The following is a 19,030-nucleotide window of genomic DNA, read 5'->3' on the forward strand; positions in this document are numbered from 1 at the left end:
AAAGAGTGACAAGTCAGAAAACAGGGCTGCCATCCACCCTCATTATGTTCCTCTTTGCTACAACTAGCCACTATCAAAATTGTAATATTATTAAATTTCCACTGCCACTGGATTTCAGCCCTACAAGGAAGGAACGTATTAAAAACTGGATGATGTTTTCATAAGTAGTTACCCCTACATGATATCCAGCTCCCCCAACTAATGCTGAACAACAGGTTGTGCAAGTAGTTTCCCCTAGGGTCAACTAAATTTAAATTGTTACAGGTTCTTACCTACAAACTAAGCCACCAAGATAACACCAAGTCTTTAAAAGCTTTGCCTATAAAGGCTGTCTACAGTCTTCTTCATCAGTTTAATCCAAGATATGACATACTTGGAGAACATTGTTAGCTCCATCTGCAGTGGTTCTAGTAGTATCCTTAAAGAAAAAGAAAAAAAAAAGACCCCAAACCAACCCATCCTTCTTTTGAAAGAGCAGAGCAGTATACACTGTCTTTGTTCCTACTCTGAATTGTTTTTCAGATTGAAAGTTTCAACAATGGTAAAAAAAAAAAAAAAAAGAGTAACGGCAGAGTATTTTTCTGTTGCAACACTTTAGCTAAAGGAAAAGAATTACAGAAGAACAACCTTAACTCCAAGTTAGAGTCCCAATTAACTAACTTTTCATTCTGACTTGGGGGTATTGACTTTTTTGTGATAACCAGATTTCATTTGGATTCCACTACAGGGCAGAGGCCAACTAACTGCTGCCAAGTCTTCCCAATTTGTTGCTTTAGACCTTAAATTTACTGTATTTGGTTTGTACAAACAAATGGTTTGCTTTATATGTATAAAATATGTAACTGCCAAATGATAGGGCTTTCAAACTACTGGACAGAGTTTTTGGAACAGATTCTGGTACCTCTTTCCCCACGGAAGGAGATGATAACCCTTAATCAAAAAACATGCTTTTCTCTCCTAGGTAAATGAAAAGGTACTCAGCATGCTGCAAAACATAATTTCTACCACCCAAAGTAGTCTTTTATTATGAGAAAATAATGGAATGGGTGAAAGAGTGGGCACAGCCTTTGCAATCCAGCCATCAGGCATGCATAATATAAAAAGCCGCTTAATGAGGAAAGCTCAGAGTAATCTAAAGGTTGACTTTGATCAAATAAGCTTTGGCATAAAGTAGCAACTTCATCTTAATGTTCTTTGTACCCTGGCATTTCCATGTGGGGTTGGGCAGTTTTGACTACTGTGGTTTTAAACTACTGGCTTACACCAATTTAAACCATCACGGTTTTAACTGAATTTTGGACAAATGTCTTTCAAAGCTTTGCTAAAAGGCTGTTCTACTTTGGAACACAGACGTCATTATTAAAGGTTATATAAATGATGTTTTTAAAATGTGTATCCAGGTCTACATAGAATATTTTTTTAAAAATTGCCAAATGACAATACAAAAGTTCTGTATAGGTATTAGGTACGACTTAAAGAAATCAAACCAATTCTTCTTGTATCATATTCTACATGCATATTCAAAAATCAAAATGCCAAAAAAGTCAGATACAATGTTAGTGAAAGTGACCACTACAGATTTAAAAACAAAACAAAAACCAAACCATGTTATGTTTAAAGAAAGTCCTGCTTGCAATATTCTTAAATAAATGTAACCTATGAAAAGTAAAACAGAAAGTTTCATGGCACATTACATTTTATTCTTCAAAACTCCGATTCAGAAGTTGGCTCTTTCACCTACTTTGGCATTAAGTATTTTATAGTGTATTAAAATTTATTCATTTTCTGGATCCCCAACCTGCTCCTTAAATTTATCTTGGATAAAACTAGAATTGGAAAATTCTTTATACTCAAACAGATGTTGTAGTATTTTCACAGATGAGTCAAATATAAGACTTCTGGTTCTAAACACTTTGTCAAAAAAAGACCACCATGTTGCTAGTTTTATATTCATCCTCATAATCCAACAAAAATAATTAGGGTAAGCACTTTTATATACCTGAAACAGCATTATCAGGGGCAAGTTACAATCAATTTCTTACAAAATCTGCTGTAAAGCAGCATTTTGTTTTGCAATGAACCCCGCCCCCCCAGTGTATTGAGGATGAAGTGAGGCTAGCAAGTGTGCTAGGGTCAGGCAATTGCTAAATACAGGTTTGATCAGCTTCACATATGGCAATGATTCCCAACCAGGGTGCCTTGAGATCCTTTCAAGAATGCTCCAGAGTGCCACAGTGTTGAGAGGTGTGAAAGCATGATTCACATGATGCGCCAGAGATTTCAAATAGGAATCCATAGTATTAAGAACACTGTGTGGTCTCTCTGAGTTCCCAGCCTCAAGTCTAATGAGACTGAGAACCACTGGTAGATATTTGTTATATACAAGTAGTCACACACTATATCTCTAGTTGTGGCATGCTTAATCTGAAGCAAGTTGAAAGCAATTGCTGCTGGTTTTAGTTGCCAACACAGGTGGTTTGCCTCTATGTACAGCTGTCTTGCTGATAATTTTGAAAATGTTGTTTTGAAAGTCGAACTTAAATTTTTCCATGTAAAACTGGTCTAAAAAAGATTTAAAGGCATGCCACTTGGCTGTCCCCATCTTGTTTTCCCTGGCAGTTGGGATGCCTTACAGTTGTCAAGGTGGACAGAAGATAAGGTAAATTTGCATCTCAAACCAAGGATTGGTAACCTTTTGCCACTGAGGGTCATTGCTTGCAACCCTGGGGGCACTTCCCCTGCTTCAGAGAATTAACTGAATATGGCAGACAATAAGATCTTGGAGATTCCTCCTTGGTAGCATGCTCCAGTCAAGGGGTCAAATTCCCTGAGCTGCTGAAGGCATGATCCAGCCCATGGGCCATACACTGCTGTTATAGATCAACTAAAATCAGAGATGCACAAGCTCTTGTAAACAACAGCCTAGTCAAATGCTGCAAAGAGACTGCAAGAAGTAGAGCCTGGTGTTTTGGTAAGTATTCCTCAAGCTGTACAACTTTATTAACAGTAGATTTCAGAATTAGATGCACCATTTTCCCAACAGTTCGTGAAGTGAGGCACAACAGCTTGAAGAGTCATGATCTTTTGCTTCTTCTTGACTCTTGTAGAACTCCCCACATGGTCACCAAGAAAACTCTTCTCAAAGTGCACTTTAATTTTCTTCTTTGTTAGCTTCTAGAGCAAGGCATTTTTAGGTGTTATGATTACTCACAGTGTCCCCTGGTGACTGGGGTGGGAAATCTATCCTATTGATATACAAAAGGACTATGCCAGGATTATTAGGAATAACTGACCAGCCATCATGAATCACTCCTTTTTGGTCCTGCTGTGCTGTGTGTTCAACTTCACTCACCTTTAAAACAGATTGTGGGCTAGCCTCTTTCTAGAAGGGGGCTTATACTCAAGCCTCAAAAAAAAAAAAAAAAAAAGTCTGAAGGAATGAATACTGATGTAGGTCTAGCTCATCTTTCCCTCTCTTCACTTTAAGTTTTTAACCATATGCTTTGCAATTTTCAGTTGAGAAAGTCCTACCAGATCTGAATGAATACTTGGCATGTGATGCCCATTATTGTAATGAAAAGAAACAGGTCTTCAAATCTGTGATAAGACATGATTCCTTACTTCTGATTCTGAAGTAATTTGCATTTGTCATTCATTCAGAATCAAGGAAGTCTTCATCCTGGTTACTCCTACCCTTGCATGTTTCCCCGTGACATCTCATTCAAATGGCTTCCCACTGCCCCCTCACTTTGTTTGTGTCCCAAAAATTCCCTCTTTGCTGTTCAAAGAACTGCAGGATTAGGTCTCTCTTTCTTCTGAACTATAGATATGCAAATGTAACATTATCTGCTATGAACTTTTGTCATTACTCTTTCGACTGACACATTCCTGAACAAAATAAGTAGTCATGGGCACTTAGCAGGGCTTTAAAGTAGAGGGAAACTGTAGGGTAAAACTATTTATACAATATTGAAAGTTACAAATTTAACCCAAAGTGGTGTGAATAATTAAATATTCAGCTTACTTCTTCCTTGAATACAAGTACCAAACTTTAAAAAAAATGTAAGCTTCTTCTTCAGAAGCCTCAGCTACACTAACAGCATGAGTTCTGATGGCTGTTTTTATTATATGAAGCATGAAAATTCAACTTAGTTTGAGACCTTTGTGGAATATTAAAACATTTTTAGAGACTATTATTTTTGTAACATTTTAATTAATTGTAACATTTTCTTATTGAAAGTCAGTTTAGCTGGTTTAAAACAGTTTTAAGCATTATCTTTGTCAAACTAAAGAGGTTTTTTTGGGGGTTCCCCCCTCTCCTACAGACAGCACTGAGCCAATGCCCCTTTAATGTTACATAATGGATTGCTGACAGTTTCTTAAACTTAAAGTTGTGTCAACTCTTAGTCAAAACTCAGTTGCAAGTTCTGGTCTGCCCATCAACCTGATTAATCCCTCACCCTAAAGAGAGAGCCTTCCATTTGCAATGCTAAAACTTGCTTTAAAACAAAACAAAAACAAAACAAAACCTAGTTATTCCCTCATTCCTGTGAAGAGGGAGGTTCTGATTTAGCTTGCCGATAGGGCAGAGCTTTCCAAACTTTTCATGTTGGTGACACACTTTTTAGACATGCATCATTTCGCGACACAGTAATTCAGTTCCGGGGGAGGGGCCAAGGGAAGCAGATGCGAGTAAGGGAGCTCCGCGGTGCCCTTCCGCAAAATTTTCTGCATTTCGCACGACACACCTACACACTGCTGCCGACACACTAATGTGTCGCGACACACAGTTTGGAAAGCTCTGCGATAGGGGATGAAATTGAGAGGGGTATTTAGTACTAGACAATGGTTTGAAAGTAACAGCTGTTAGGCAAACTTCATTTCCTGCTTTGGCCATAGCTACTTCGGGAACAAAGTGGTTTCTCAACAGAGCTCAGCTTCCTCAGCTCTGCCTACTTATTGAGTAACTCAGAACTAGAGTAATAGCCTACAGTTCCCATAGTTTCTCCACAAACATATCTATTCCAAAACAACTGGAAACTAACCTAACAAGCTTGACACCAAGGAAATCCAATCTTTAAAGGAAAAAAAACGATATAGTAGACATACCTACACAGCAGTGAGACTCAGCAAGGACATTCCCCTCCTAGCGCTAGTAATACATTTTCAACTTGAAAATATGCTTGGTAGATACTCCAGGGAGTTCCTCTGTTGCAGATCAAAGTCTTGAGTGGCTATATACTTGAGAACAGCTACTAGGGATAACCCAAGGCGACATCACCACATTTCTGCATTTGAAGCAAGGCAGGCTACTACTGTGGTACAGACCCAGAGCACACTGAAAACACTATGCATCTTCTCCAAAGTAAGTGTTAACAAGGGAATCACCCATTCCACCCTTATCCAAGTATTCTCCAAGATTCTTTTGAACCTGAAGTGTACATACCTTACACTGAATGACACATTTAGCAACTATCCACAAGAAATCATTACAAAGAGACAGTAAGTGTTTTCAGAAAGAGAGGGGGGAGGGAGAAGGAAAAGAACATGTAGGTTGGACATCCTGTGAAGCTACATCGCCCACCTCTGCAGGCAAAGGGAAGATCCAGCTCACAGGTTGTGTGTTTGATATATATCCCTGCCATATAGTGATGTCCTCACTTTGCAACTCCAATGAACAAACAGTACTACAAAGTACACCATTTCTAATTAGAGATATCATAGCAGTTTAGTTTCAACCCACAAGTTACAGAACACAAAACACCTCAGAGATGTTTTCAAAATAGAAAAAAATTATTTGATAAGTGATCCAATCTAGGTTTTAGCAGGCAAAGCATAGATTTCTTTACTAAACTAAGTATAAAGATGGCAAACTTGGCTTTTAAAGTTTTAACTATTTAACGTTGGCTCTCAGTGTTAACAGCAGTCACCAGAAGGTCAGAGTTGTTTTTTTAATATCTACTGAAGCCCAGAAGAAATATACATGGGGAAGTAAGTTTGTACCTCAACTCTGACAAAATAAGGAACCCCACTGAGATAGGAGTGTGAAAAGGTGGCTGGTAGGTAACAAAATGGACTTTGCACCTATGAGGTTAGGCTCCTGGACTGGAAAAAGTCACACAACTAATTGTTCAATTATTAAATGTTATTTAAGTGACTACATCTTAAAAAAAAAAATTCTATACTAGTTTATACTGCTTGGTTAACCAAGCAGCTACTTACTTTTGCAATGCTGATGCACAACATCCATTTTCAGCACCTTCTGTTACAGTTCAAGCCCTCTCAAAAATGGAAGGAGTCCCTGTTCCCCAGAGCACTCCCAGGAGTGTCAAGAAATAATGGTCACAAGCTGGCAGAGGGTAGATTCAGGCTAGATATCAGGAGGTGCTACTTCACTGTCAGGGCGGCTAGGATCTGGAACCAACTTGTAAGGGAAGTGGTGCTCACTCCTACCCTGGGGGTCTTCAAAAGGAGGCTGCATGAACACCTGGCCAGGGTCATTTGACCCCAGTACTCTTTCCTGCCATGGCAGGGGGTCGGACTTGATGATCTGCTCAGGTCCCTTCCGACCCTACCAACTATGAAACACAAACTATAGATACTTCTATTACATCAGAATAGCACATTGCTGTTTTCATAAGGAAACTGGAATGATTAGCTCTGAACACAAGATGAGGAAAGTTCCCAGAAATCCATAAAGCACAAGGAATTAATTCCTTAAATCTTAGGGGTTGACTCGATGCTTAGAAAGCCTTTCAAGGGTCATAAGTAGGGGTGCAGTGATAGAGATTTTGGGGGCCAATACCAGTAGCCAATTTTTAAGGAGGCATATTGGCCGATACCAATCTGATTTCTGATACAGCTGTGTGCAGCTGGTAAGTCTGTTGTGGTGGAAGGGGGAGGAAAGGGGAGGGGAGGCAGATCAACGCCCCCCATGGTGACCAAGGAGTGGGGCTGGAGTAGGCTCTGCCCAGCTAGAGAGGAAGGAGAGGTTGTGTGCCCCCAGATCTGTGTGGGGCAGGCTGGGCAGGCTGCATCTGTGGGCTGTGGCTAGGGGCCACACTGCTGTGCTCGGTGCAGGTGCCAGAGGTGCTGCAAGCGCAGCCCCCAGCCCATAGCTGCAGCCCACCCCATGCAGATCATGGAGTACATGCCCCCCCCAGACAAGCAGCAGGAACTGCTGGACAAGCAGACGAGCCACTCCCAGTCCTGTGCCTGCCCCACCCTGGCTGGGAAGTGCCTACCCCAGCCCCACTCTTCCCTCACTGTAGGCAGTGTTGATCTGCCCCACTCCTTCCCTCTCCCCACAATGGACTTACCAACCAGGCTCTGCTCCTCGCTGCCTGTGTGCTGCGCTGCAGCTGTGCACAGGCACAGGCATTTATAGGCCAAATTTAATTGGCCACATCTGGCTGATTTCCAATATAGTCAATTTTCATATCAGTGCCAAGCCAATATCAGACTGATGCATCGCTGCACCTCTAGTCATAAGTGTTTATTTTGCACAAAAAGTTTGAAGACTTCACAAAGAGCAAGCCCTTGATGGACTTTAGTAAGTGGCAACAACTGCTGAAGGAGAAAATTCTCGTCTTGGCTTAAGTACAGAATATGAACAAAAACTGAAATATGCTTTTAACCTGTTCAGTTTTTTCAATACAGGTTTCCCCTCACTTTTTGCAGGAACACATGTACAGCATAACAGTGCATAGCTCAAATATGCATAAAGGGAACCCACTTTACAACATAACAAATAGGAATACTTTTCAAGACCTTGACTGTACTGACCCCCAGACCCATGCCTACCACTTTTACAAAACAATTTTGGTACTCACAACAGCAGACAGTACACACAAGCACAGGGAACTATCAAAGTGGGGATGGTAACTACAGAAACACATTGCAGATAACGACAGGAGGAGCACAGATACACACAGGAGACTATATTTTGGTGCACATCACTCCCACAGTGCAGCACACAAAGCAGCTGACTGCGGGCTTCCACCACACCAATCGCATAAGACTGAATTTACCTTGCATATAACGACTTCTTGGTATAAAAAGGGTCATCACGCAAGAGCAAATTCACACATACAGAACCCGCATAAAGCAAGGGGAAACCTGTACATCTCTCTTCAAAGGCAGCAAAACGTCCATGTGCTACAAGGTTAGAGAAAACATGTTTACTATGCAACTGAACAGGACTTTATTTTCAAGGTTAAACTATGTCAAATAAAAACTAATTTCAGTCAGAAACTACATAAATTGTGTGTATGGTTTGGTATATACATACACCTTTAGCTCTTTCATGGAAAGAGGGCTCTTCTCTTAACAGGTTTCCTAATCAATCACTTTTCCACACATGAGAAAATAATATGAAACCTGAAAAGCCTAATGGGTATAACTTTCCCTCACTCCTTAGATGGGGAAAAGCTATTTACAAAAAAGTTCCAGCAGGAGTTTTGATAAGCGCTTTTGCTTCATTCCTGAAAAAAGTAAATCTAAACAGTCAAGCAAAATTAATAAGAATTCACAGATTTTTCTATAGACATTAGGGCTGGAAGGGACCTCAGAAGATCATAGAGTCGAGCCCCCTGCCCAAAAGGCAGGAAGTCAGCTGGGGTCATAGGATCCCAGCAAGATAAGCATCCAATTTACTCTTGAAGGTGTTCAATGTAGGTGCTTGAACTCCCTCCGATGGCACGCTGTTCTAGACGTTGGGGGCTCGGACAGTAAAGAAATTCTTCCTTATGTCCAGCCCGAAACGGTCTTGCACGAGTTTGTAACCATTCGACCTCGTCATCCCTTGGGGCGCTCTGGTGAACAAACGTTCCCCCAGATACTGGTGGTCACCCCGGATAAACTTATAGGTGGCCATCAGATCACCCCTGAGCCTGCGCTTTTCCAGGCTCAAGAGCCCCAGGGCTCGCAGCCTGTCATCGTAGGGTCTGCTTCCCTGACCTCTGATCATGCGCGTGGCTCTTCTCTGGACTCTCTCAAGCTTCTCCACATCCTTTTTGAATTGTGGAGCCCAAAACTGGACGCAGTACTCCAGCTGCAGCCTCACCAAGGCTGAGTACAAGGGGAGAATGACGTCCCGGATTTGCTTGAGAAGCATCTATGGACGCAAGCCAGCGTTTTGGTCACTTTACTAGCCGCAGCATCACACTGCAGGCTCATGTTCATCTTGCGGTCAATGATGACCCCCAAGTCTCTCTCTTCCATCGTGCTAGTTAGTGTAGCACTGAGTCTATAAGGATGCTGCAGGTTTTTCCTCCCAAGGTGGAAAACCTTGCATTTCAGTGTTAAACACCATCAGGTTCTTGTCCGCCCATTTGCTGAGCCTGTCCAAGTCAGCCCAGATCGCCCTCCTGTCTTCTGGTGCGGATGCTTTACCCCAAAGTTTGGTGTCATCGGCAAACTTGGCCAGTCCGCTTCTGAATCCAATGTCCACATCATTAATGAAGATGTTGAACAATATGGGTCCAAGGACAGAATTCATGAATTCTTATTATAGTTTATTATTTTAATCTGTTCTTTGCAGCTTTATTATAAACTGCCTTCAGCCTTTTTTGAGAAGTGGTATAGAATCAATCAAATGTATACAGGTCAGTCGCATCTTACGTGGGGGTTAGGTTCTGAAGTCAGTGCGTAACGCGAAAATCATGTATAGTCAAATCGCGTATTACTGTACCGGTGATTTGACTAGTGGCGACTGCCTCTGCCTCCAAAACCTCCCACCGCCGCAGAGCCGTACTTAGAGCTGCGCGGCCAGCAGCAGCAGCGCAGTGTGCGGTGGTGGTGAGGATGGCTGTGTGCCGCCCGGCCACCACCACACTGCCAGCGGTGACTGCCTCTGCCTCCAAAACCTCCCTCCGCTGCGGAGCCGTGCTTAGAGCTGTGCAGCTGGCAGCAGCAGTGCAGCTCAGGGGTGGTGGTGTGGATGGCTGCGTGTTACCCGGCTACCAGCACACTGCCACTGCTGCCTGGCTGCCGGCTACGGCTCCATGGCAATAGTGGGAGGTTTTGGAGGCAGCGGCTGTCACCGCCGTAATGGGCCTCCAGGTAAACTCAAGCCCTGCCGCCCCTCCCACCCCGCCTATAGTTGAATTTGCACAAGTTAAATGCACGTATTATGCGACTGACCTGTAGCAACTTCTATCCACATAGCCTCTTAAGCTATGCCATCATTAAACCAATTCTCCTGTGCCAAAATGATATCTTATATGACCTCTATCCCTTAGAGTCTGAAAGAACCCGAGTAAAATGGCCTCCAGGATGTTGATAAAACGCCATATATTGTACTAACCCAAACATTTTACAGTTATATTTCACTTAAGTAGCAAGGCAGCAGTAATTAAGTTTCTTTAAACAGCATTCCATATTTAGAATGGTAAATTAGATTCTGTGCTTAATAAGACATCTTTTATTCTGTTCCTAGAACCCTGCATTGTGTGTGTATGCTTCAGCATGAGAACTCCAGTTTCCAGGCAGGCAAATTCTGAAGCCTCACATTTAAGCCAACTCTCAAATCTCTGGTTCTGAAAGAATTTGAACCAGAACTAAGCTGATTTTTAAAGCCAAAATCTAGCTGGCAATTTTTGGGCATCTTTTCCTAAAGGGAGTGTGTAACACTACATTTAAATTCCCGTAAGCCTTGATTCTATGAACAGCTGTATTGGCATGGCTACAAAAGCATGACTATGCACACGCACACACCCACTTAAAGAAAAAAACCCTAGGAATATTTTAGTGTCATTTCACTCAGCTAAGAGGCTACTCTATTTCATTTGCTGGTTTTTACATGCTAGCACAGCAATGTTTAAAGGAATTCAGTGAAAATTAAATTTGTGAGAACATTTCTGGATATTAGATGCAAGTCCTCCTTTTGGGGCTCTCAAAACCTACAGATCAAAAGCCACCTGAAAAGTTATTTCCTTTAGTTTTCTAGATTTTTTTTGGCTGCATCTAAAATTGCCACTGTATTTAACATTAGGGAGTATATAGGTTGTATGCCAAGCCCTGGAATAATAATCAGTAATGCAGCTTGTTCAAACTTTCAGAAAGATGTAGCTGGTCTCATCCATGAGATCAATCTACAAGTAACTGATCAAGTTCAGAAGTGTAACAAGGGAGTTGCTCTTCAAATATTGATCAAAACCAAAAAACTACTTTCATAAAGGTAAATCCAGCATGACAAGAATATTTAACATGACCAATACCAATAGCAGCTTATAGATATAAATCTTCTACTTAAACTTTGGTGTCAGCTTGTGATGGAGATTTCTTCCATCCCATGCTCAAATATTAGAACATCCATCCTTGCAGCATTTTGGAGTCCCCCCAGATGGGCATTTCCCTGCTAAACTCTCAACTTCAGCAACTGACAATGACATTTTGCTTAGCCAGATGTCAATTATTTATTATGCAATTGGGGGTAGTATTTTGTTATCTTTCCTGCTTGTTTCCAGTCCATGGGCACACAATTTTTAGTTAATACAAAAAAGCTAACCTCCTGTAACTTCCACAACTGTAGTTTTCCCAATTCACTTAGTCCCTGATCTAAGTTTCTAGGGATTTGATATTTTAGAATTAGACTCAGAAAATTCTGTTGATTTTCCAAAACTGCATTTGACAAATCTCAATTGAGCTGCTGTCTTAAATAATAGACCACCTACAAGTACTGAAAGACCTTGAAATAGGAAGTTTACTACATAGTCCTCCCAGGCTAATCTTGATTCACTGTAAGCATTTGAGGTATACAACTAAGGGGCTTCCACATTATGGGTAGCTGTGTTCACAATTGCACAAGATCTGCTCAATGCTAGTGCATCTTAAAACCCTTTCTCCAACCCCTTACTCCCTGGTCCTTGGAAGCTAGTTAGAGGAGCAAACTCAAACTGTGCTGTCCAAAACATAAAGCAGCTTATCCTACATATTGAAATTCTGCTAATTTTCTAACCCATAGATCCTTGCAAATCCATATTCCAATCAGGCTAAGAAAGCCTATTAAGAGTGATTTTGTGCAACTGCAGTTACACATTTCAAGTCACATCCGATTGCCCTTGCACCTTAGGTTGCAACAGTTATGCATTTCCATTCTAGGACAAACCTTACAGATTCAAGCAAGACAGTTATCACATTAGTTCCCTAGCCACATCCCTCCTCAAAGCCATGCCTCTGATAAGAAGCCTCTTACCAACTTTCCTCTTCCCCCCTCCAACCTTTATCTGCTCTGATAGTCCTCACCAGAAATGCAGCTATCACAGGCTCTTCCTCCCCCACTGATATCACCAAGAGCAGAGAACAAGCTATACTTTTATACTTGTTCCACAATAACAGCACAACAAAACAAGAATATTTCCTAGCAAGGAAAAGGGAACCCATTATCTAAATGCAAGCCAACATGACGGGAAAGGAAGATTTTTTTTGTCCAAGAAATATAACAGCTGTTGGAGGGTGGAGCAAGACAATGCGGCCAGCTTCTTAATGCTGGAACCATAAGGTTTAGTTCTCTCATGCACAGCAAAGTTACTATTTCCAAAAGTATAAATTGATTTGCCTAGACCAAGTGTTCTCAACCAGTGCACCAAACAGTATTAGGACAGTTAAGCAGACATATGCCTGTATACAATTCACAGGATGTACCCGGAGATTTCAAGTAGGAATTCACAGAATCAAAAAAACCCAACAAACATTCTTACCTGTTTTAGTTTTTCCAAGTTCTTTCCTCTATCATTTTTCTGTAGAGTGAAAGCTAGCTGCCTGAGGAAGAGTGTTTGTGCCTGAAAGCTTGCAAAGAACTTTCCCCCCCCCCAACTATTTAGTTGGTCTAATAAAAGATATCACATCTACCTAAAGAACCTTGCCTGCTTATGTCCTTAGACAAACACGGCTACAACCAATAACCCCGAAAGCTAACTGGCATTTTCTAGGAGGTACCTTTGGCACAATGAGGTCAAGAACCACTGGCCTAGTCTCTCTCAGTTGGGAAATCTTACAGAATGATCTAGCAAGGAGACACTCCATACTCAAGGGCTGGCTATGGGATTTTCAACTCTGGTTATAAATTTCAAATGCAAAGCCAGGTTATTAGTAATCAGTAAGTTTTGAGCTTCCAATGGCAGTTCAGCAATCAGATGGGGGAAGACAGTTGAATTCCTAGTGAACAACAACAGAAGTTAATAATAAATAAAAAAGGTAAACATGAGAGAATTGAAATATTTATCTGAAGAAGTTCCCCTGCTGGGTTACACTTGAAACATATTGGTAAAATAGGAGAGGGTTAAAATTGCATGCACAAACATACTGCCCCCCCCTTTTGTAAAAACAACAACAAAAAACTGTTACTATTATTAATTGATGTTAAAGCAATGTTTTGCTTCACAAAGAACACTATATATCCCACACTGTCATGGATAATGTTAGAAGTTAATATTTGCTATTTCCTCTCATAATTTAAAGTTTCAAATAATTTATTTGCCAGGCTTATTCTGACCCACAAAAATAGGCAGAAATTGTAGTCCCAGTGTATTCTGGGAGAGCTTGATAGTATTCCATGCAAATTCTTTGTTGTTTTACTTCTTAATTTAAGAGTGAATGCTTTGGCAGAGTTGATTTTTCACCTATTTTAGGTATCACAAAATAGTACTCTGTGTTTAGAAACACTAGGATCCCAATGACTGTGGGGAGAAGGGGAAGGGGAGACGAGAAATTCTCCCTCAGCAACACACTACTCCAAAATACGAGACTAAGAAGTTCTCTTTTTGGCCTCTATTGAGAGAGAAAAATCCCATCCACCTTTACTAGATACCTAGTGATGTAGTCCTTCTTGCTCTTTAATTCATCAGGGATGCTGCTGCTATTTACTTACTACAGTCTAACTGGTTTCCTCATTTTTCCTCCGAGACTCCAGAAGCCCTAAGGGCATTTTGAATAATCTGTTCGTAGGCCATCAGACTATCATAAGGTAATGCCAACAAGCTTTAAATCTGTTAGGCATCCAACACAAAAGTTCAACAAAATGCATTCACCATGTACATATTTCTAGAGACTTGGATTTATGGTTGGTTTCCTTTTGGTGTAACCAAATCTGCTCAATTCAGAAAATTATAAAATTAAGGAAATTACTTGATCAACCTTGACAAGCAAAAATTCTAAAGACACATAGTTTACCACTGTTAAAACTTACTGCAAGGGAAGTTTTTACATCTTTAAATGACTCAACCTCATAAATTACCTAATAAAAAGTTGGCTCATTCTTCAAGTTGTTTTTTTTTGGTTTTTTTTTTTTTAAACACTAAAACAGATGTTTAAGTCTTCAGGAAGAGTCTTTTTTCCTTAACTTGTCCTATCCAAGTACTGCCTCTCCCCTCTTAACAGAAAATAAGTTTCTATCCAAGAAAAGCCATATTAGTTAATATTTGTCCAAACAAAAATCAGAATGATGAGCAGCTATATAAAACTTGTCACAACCCAGAACTAGAGTTATATAAAAAAAGGAAACACTTCAGGGAACTAGCTTTATATATAAACATTCCCTACTATTAAGAGGTATTGTATTTATACTCAAGCTACAGTCTTATGGTGCTTTTTGGATACTCTGTGGTACCAAATTCCTAGACAGTCCTGGCTTTGAAAGGTTATGGCGACCTGCAACTGGTCAGATGTCTCATGTACATTTCAGATAATGGCAGTTTTATGACTAATTTTTAGTTAAAAGTTTCCTGTGTACCAGGAACTACTTAGTTATTTCCCTGATTGATGTCAAATAGAAAGGAGGTAATACCTCTTCATACAGTATTAAATGAGCTCATTGCTAAAATACTGTTTATGTCTTGTGTCTGTACTTTCAGATGGATGCTTGAATTGAAAAAATTAAGAAACCCACAATAATGATTCAAGGTCTGCAGAGATTCCCTTATAGCATCACGTTATTAAAAAAGCCCTACACTTACTTAACCCAAAAGATGAAGAAAGTGACTTGATCAGGACTCAAAAAATACCCATGTAAAGAGATTTCTGGTAGGGTGCTTTGTCACCAAGTATTAAGAACCTATACTTCTATTGATGATCAAGTTAAAAACAAAATTCAAAAGGAATAATGTGCTGGCCATCTCACTTAGAGCTGGAACAGACTGTCTTATTGTCTTAAAGCTTGTAAAAAGCAGTCAAGGGTTTCATACCAGTTATAATGCTAACTTTGGACACACAAGAATCACGGAAGACAATGCTCCTCGACTGTGAGAGATTGCCAAAGGAGCTATAACACTAAGAAATTCTCAAAACAGAAATAGGCTCATTCAGCCAACTGTCTCTTTCAAAGGCATCAACTATACATCTAGACAGAGAAAAATTTCAGGAGTCCAAAGTAAGCACAATTTCTCCCTTGATTCTGGGAAAGAAAGAATGGGAAAGAAAGAAAAGAAGGGCTTACTAACACTTTTAAATGTGTGCGTGGAATTATTGTATAGTTATTGGACCGGCTTAAATGAAAACAACTAATTAACCTTTGTTTAAATCTGGTGGATTTTCTAACAAACAATTTTTGAAAGAGTAAATAGGGTTCTTTGAGAGACTAACTTGTTGATTTCCAGCAAAATTCTGTGAAAGCACCAGGAGGTAAGGAAAAGGGGAAGGAAACAGGCAGCTAACACCAAAGTCTAAACCAGTGTTTCTCAATCTGTTGGTCGCAAGAATATACAAAAAGATCATAAACAAAAACTTTAAAAATGGATTCTCCTTCAAAAAGGAGAAAAACGTGGGAAACCTTGGCTTTTCCCTTGCAGAGTTCCAACCTGATGCCCATGCCTCCCACACAACCTGCCCTGCCCCACACACAGGGGCCTGGCGCTTGGCCATCAATGTTTACAAATGGTTTCTGGTACAAAAAAGGTTGAGAACCACTAGTCTAAACAATACCTCCCGACGGGTGTGCCTACAGGTATGACTGACAGATGCAGCCTGTGTTTAGAGAGAAGGGTTCCCATTAGAAAATAAGGACAGGAAATAGAAAACCAACATGATCTAATTGCTCCAGTCACAGAGTGGAAGCCAGGGCCTCCCAAAGGGTAAAACTCAGCAAGTTTCTATGGCCTCAGGTGTGCCATAACTACCCATGTCTCAGTTTCCCTTCCTGAAAAGTAAAGAACCCTTCCTCAAAGAAACGCACAATGAATCAGCAAATTGATGTCTGGACAGATCTGAAGTTAAAAATGCCAAGTATTACTACAAGTTCAATCACCTATTTTCAACTGACAACTGAGGGCCTAGGCCTTGGTCCTTCATGACCAGTACACATGAGCAGGAGGCTCAACTCCTGCATGAACTGAAGTTAGAAGAATTCTGCTTTTGTTAGGAAAAAAAACCTCAGTCCTCTGCTCATATCCATACGGGTAATACGAGGTGTTAAAATTCCTTCCCCCACGCCAGCTACTGTCCCTTATCTAAACAGACAGGACAGCTGAGACAACAAAAAAAAACAACACACACACTACTCTGCACCCTCCCAGGCTTCACTTATTCATTTCCTGAACACACTGCACAGAGTAGAGAGCTTGAAGAATAGGCACTGGTAATGCCATCTCTTCCGGGTAACATGTTAATGTGCTCAGCTTCACATGTGTCCAGTCAAGGTTTGCTGCTGGGAAAGCCAATAACTTGGGTCAAGAGTCCTCTCCCAGTTGGCTGGTATCCAATCATTACACAAGGATTTTACACACGTTGCTAGCTGCTGTTGCTGCCTCAAAACGCACTAGTGAAGACCATCGCTCATGGTGCTCAAATTTAGAAACAAGAGCTCCATTAAGAATGTCTTTGCGCCACTTGCCAGCCCCTGTTGAAGAACACCTCAGGCCAAAGAGCTGCCTCAGCAGCAGGCGGCCCTAGGGCAGGCCCTCTCCCTTGGTCCTGATAAGCCTTCCTAAGGAGCTGCTTGATCCTCAAAAGCAGCATTTATCAACCTATGAGTCACGACCCAAAAGTCAGTCACAAGAATATATGAAAGGGTCACCAACAAATTCTAAAATTGGATTGTCCTTTAAAGGAAAAACACATGGGAAACGGTGGCTTTTCCCTTGCAGGCTGGTAGAGCTCCAGCTTGTGGGGCACGGAGGGCTCCCAGGCAGCCCTTTACACCTCCCACCATGCCCCACATACAGAGCCATCCCTTGGGTAGGGCGAATCAGGGCGACCGCCCTGACCCCCATGTTTTGGGGGGCTCTGCAGAGCTGGGCAGAGCAACCACACCCCTCCCGTAGGGCCTGCCTGGAGCTGGTGGCTCAGCCCCCTGCCGCGGAAGAAGTATCTGGCCACTACCCACCAACCCCCACCCCCCCTCTGCAGACTCCTCCTCCGCTGAAAAGTGGCTTGTCCCAGGCGCTCTGGAATTGCTTGGCCCCAGCGCCAAGTTTAATTGCTATGGCACTGCTGTGCCCTACCTTTGCAGGGGGTCCAACAGCCCTGCACAGGCTGATTTGCCCCGGGGCCCGCACCCACCTAGGGCTGGCTGTGCCCACACATGGAGTTGGAGGCAGGGGGGTGGGAGTGGGGGGCACCAGCCATCGGCATTTAAAAAAAAAAAAAGAAGTTGGGAACTGCTGCTCAAGAGCGCCGAGAGAAACACTGGCCCGAGCAGGCTTGGGATCCCTGGTATCAAGTCCCCTGGAGCCTGCTCCCGAAGGCAGCACCAGAGAGGTTACAGACCCGAGGGGACCCGGCAGCCCCTCTCCTGTGGCGGCGGAGGGGCAGGCGTAGGCGCAGCAGCGCTCCCACCGCGGCGGAGGCACAGGAGGCCGCTCGGCTTCTCCAGTACACGGGGCGGGGGGCGCGCCGCAGGGGGTAGCAGCCCGCACGGGCCCCGGGACGGCTCGACCCATTCACAGCCCGCGCAAAAGCACCGCAGCAGGGGCCGGCGGAACCGCAACCAACCCCCGCCCAAGCCCAGAGGCTGTCGCTTGCCCGAGGCAGCGTGACCCGCCACCTCCGCGCCTCCTCCCCGCAGCGAAGCAGGCGGGAAGGCAAACCCCGGCCGCGGCTCCACCGACAACGGGCACCTCTCATCTATCGCTGCCGCCCTTGAGGCTGGCCGTAAGTGAAAGTACCGCCACTGCAGCCGCTTTAACAGCCCATCGCCCGCCGCGCCGAGTCGCGGACCGCCGCTGCCGGAAGCGGAAACCCCGCCCACTCGGAGGAGCCGCACTCAACATGGTGGGGAGGGAGGGGCACCATCCTGGGCGGGGTCTATCGCGGCAGGCGGAAACACCCGATATAGCGGCCAGCCCTCTGTACATGCGCTCTAGCTGCCCAATTTGCTGCTTTGCCTGGTTTGTAACGAGCAGCTCTACACTGCATCAGAACATTTTTCTGGAAGGCTTTTCTGTGTGTCCCAGGAATCTCTGGCCCAACTTTCTTCAGCCTCTGCCTCCCTGGCAGGCTGTGAGGAGCGCGTGACCCGGGAGACCGCCCGTCAGTCGCTTTCGGGAGTGCCCCTCAGCTGTGCGCGGCTCCTGCGGCCCTCGAGCCCCTCCCAATGCTCCCCAGAGTAAGGCGCCAGTGCCCCCGTGCAGCCGGCTGCCCGCAGGCGGGGATGGTCTTGTGGCGCTTCCCAGGCCCAGCACAAGGAGAACCTGATCGGAGCTGAACGGCGTGAGTTCCCACCCCCGAGAAGAGCTCGGCCATTCGTGCTATGAGGATGCGCCCCCGGTTGCTCCTGCAACACCTCTTGTTTCCCTCCCTCCCCTTTCGCGGAGGATCGTTGCACGTGGCGCAGCTCAAGAAGTCCCGCCCGGAGCTGCCCTAGGCGCGTTGTCCCGGAGACCCGCTTGCTGGCGGTAACGCCCTGTGGGCGGGTCACCCCTGCTTCCCGGCCGTCCCCGATCGAGTGCGCAGCCTGTCGCCAGGACTACAGGTCCCAGCGGGCGCTGGGGTATCCCGGCAGGCAGAGCGCCGCCGCCGCGGCCGATTGGCTGAGCGAATGGGGGCCTCTCCTCGCGCCGCGCCGCGGTTCCCTTTCGGGTCGGCACCGCCACCCCGC

The 19,030-nt window shown here is 43.6% G+C and overlaps 2 protein-coding genes across 7 annotated transcripts in view; one reads left to right on the forward strand and one right to left on the reverse strand.

Moving 5' to 3' along the window:
• The window catches only part of SNAP23 (synaptosome associated protein 23), a 31,733-nt gene extending 13,532 nt beyond the window's left edge, over positions 1–18,201 (reverse strand). The window contains exon 1 of one of the 4 annotated variants that reach the window (XM_014526387.2): positions 18,099–18,201. Coding sequence is in view for 2 of the 4 variants with exons in the window: in XM_014526386.2 (XP_014381872.1) it covers positions 18,021–18,057 (37 nt within the window). In the remaining 2 variants the exon portion in view is untranslated. Of the gene's footprint in view, positions 1–272; positions 294–18,020 lie in introns of those variants that run through there. The other 3 variants (XM_006036901.3, XM_014526386.2, XM_014526388.2) reach the window with 3 other exon arrangements.
• An 87-nt stretch (positions 18,202–18,288) lies between these two features.
• ZNF106 (zinc finger protein 106) overlaps positions 18,289–19,030 on the forward strand; it is a 90,400-nt gene continuing 89,658 nt past the window's right edge. For 2 of the 3 annotated variants that reach the window (XR_003092055.1, XM_025193329.1), the window contains exon 1: positions 18,295–18,642. The gene's annotated coding sequence lies outside the window, so the exon portion shown is untranslated. Of the gene's footprint in view, positions 18,643–19,030 lie in introns of all 3 variants that reach the window. The other variant, XR_003092056.1, reaches the window with a different exon arrangement.

The sequence above is a fragment of the Alligator sinensis genome, unplaced genomic scaffold (assembly GCF_000455745.1).
Source record: "Alligator sinensis unplaced genomic scaffold, ASM45574v1 scaffold1336_1, whole genome shotgun sequence".
Classification (NCBI taxonomy): Eukaryota; Metazoa; Chordata; order Crocodylia; family Alligatoridae; genus Alligator; species Alligator sinensis.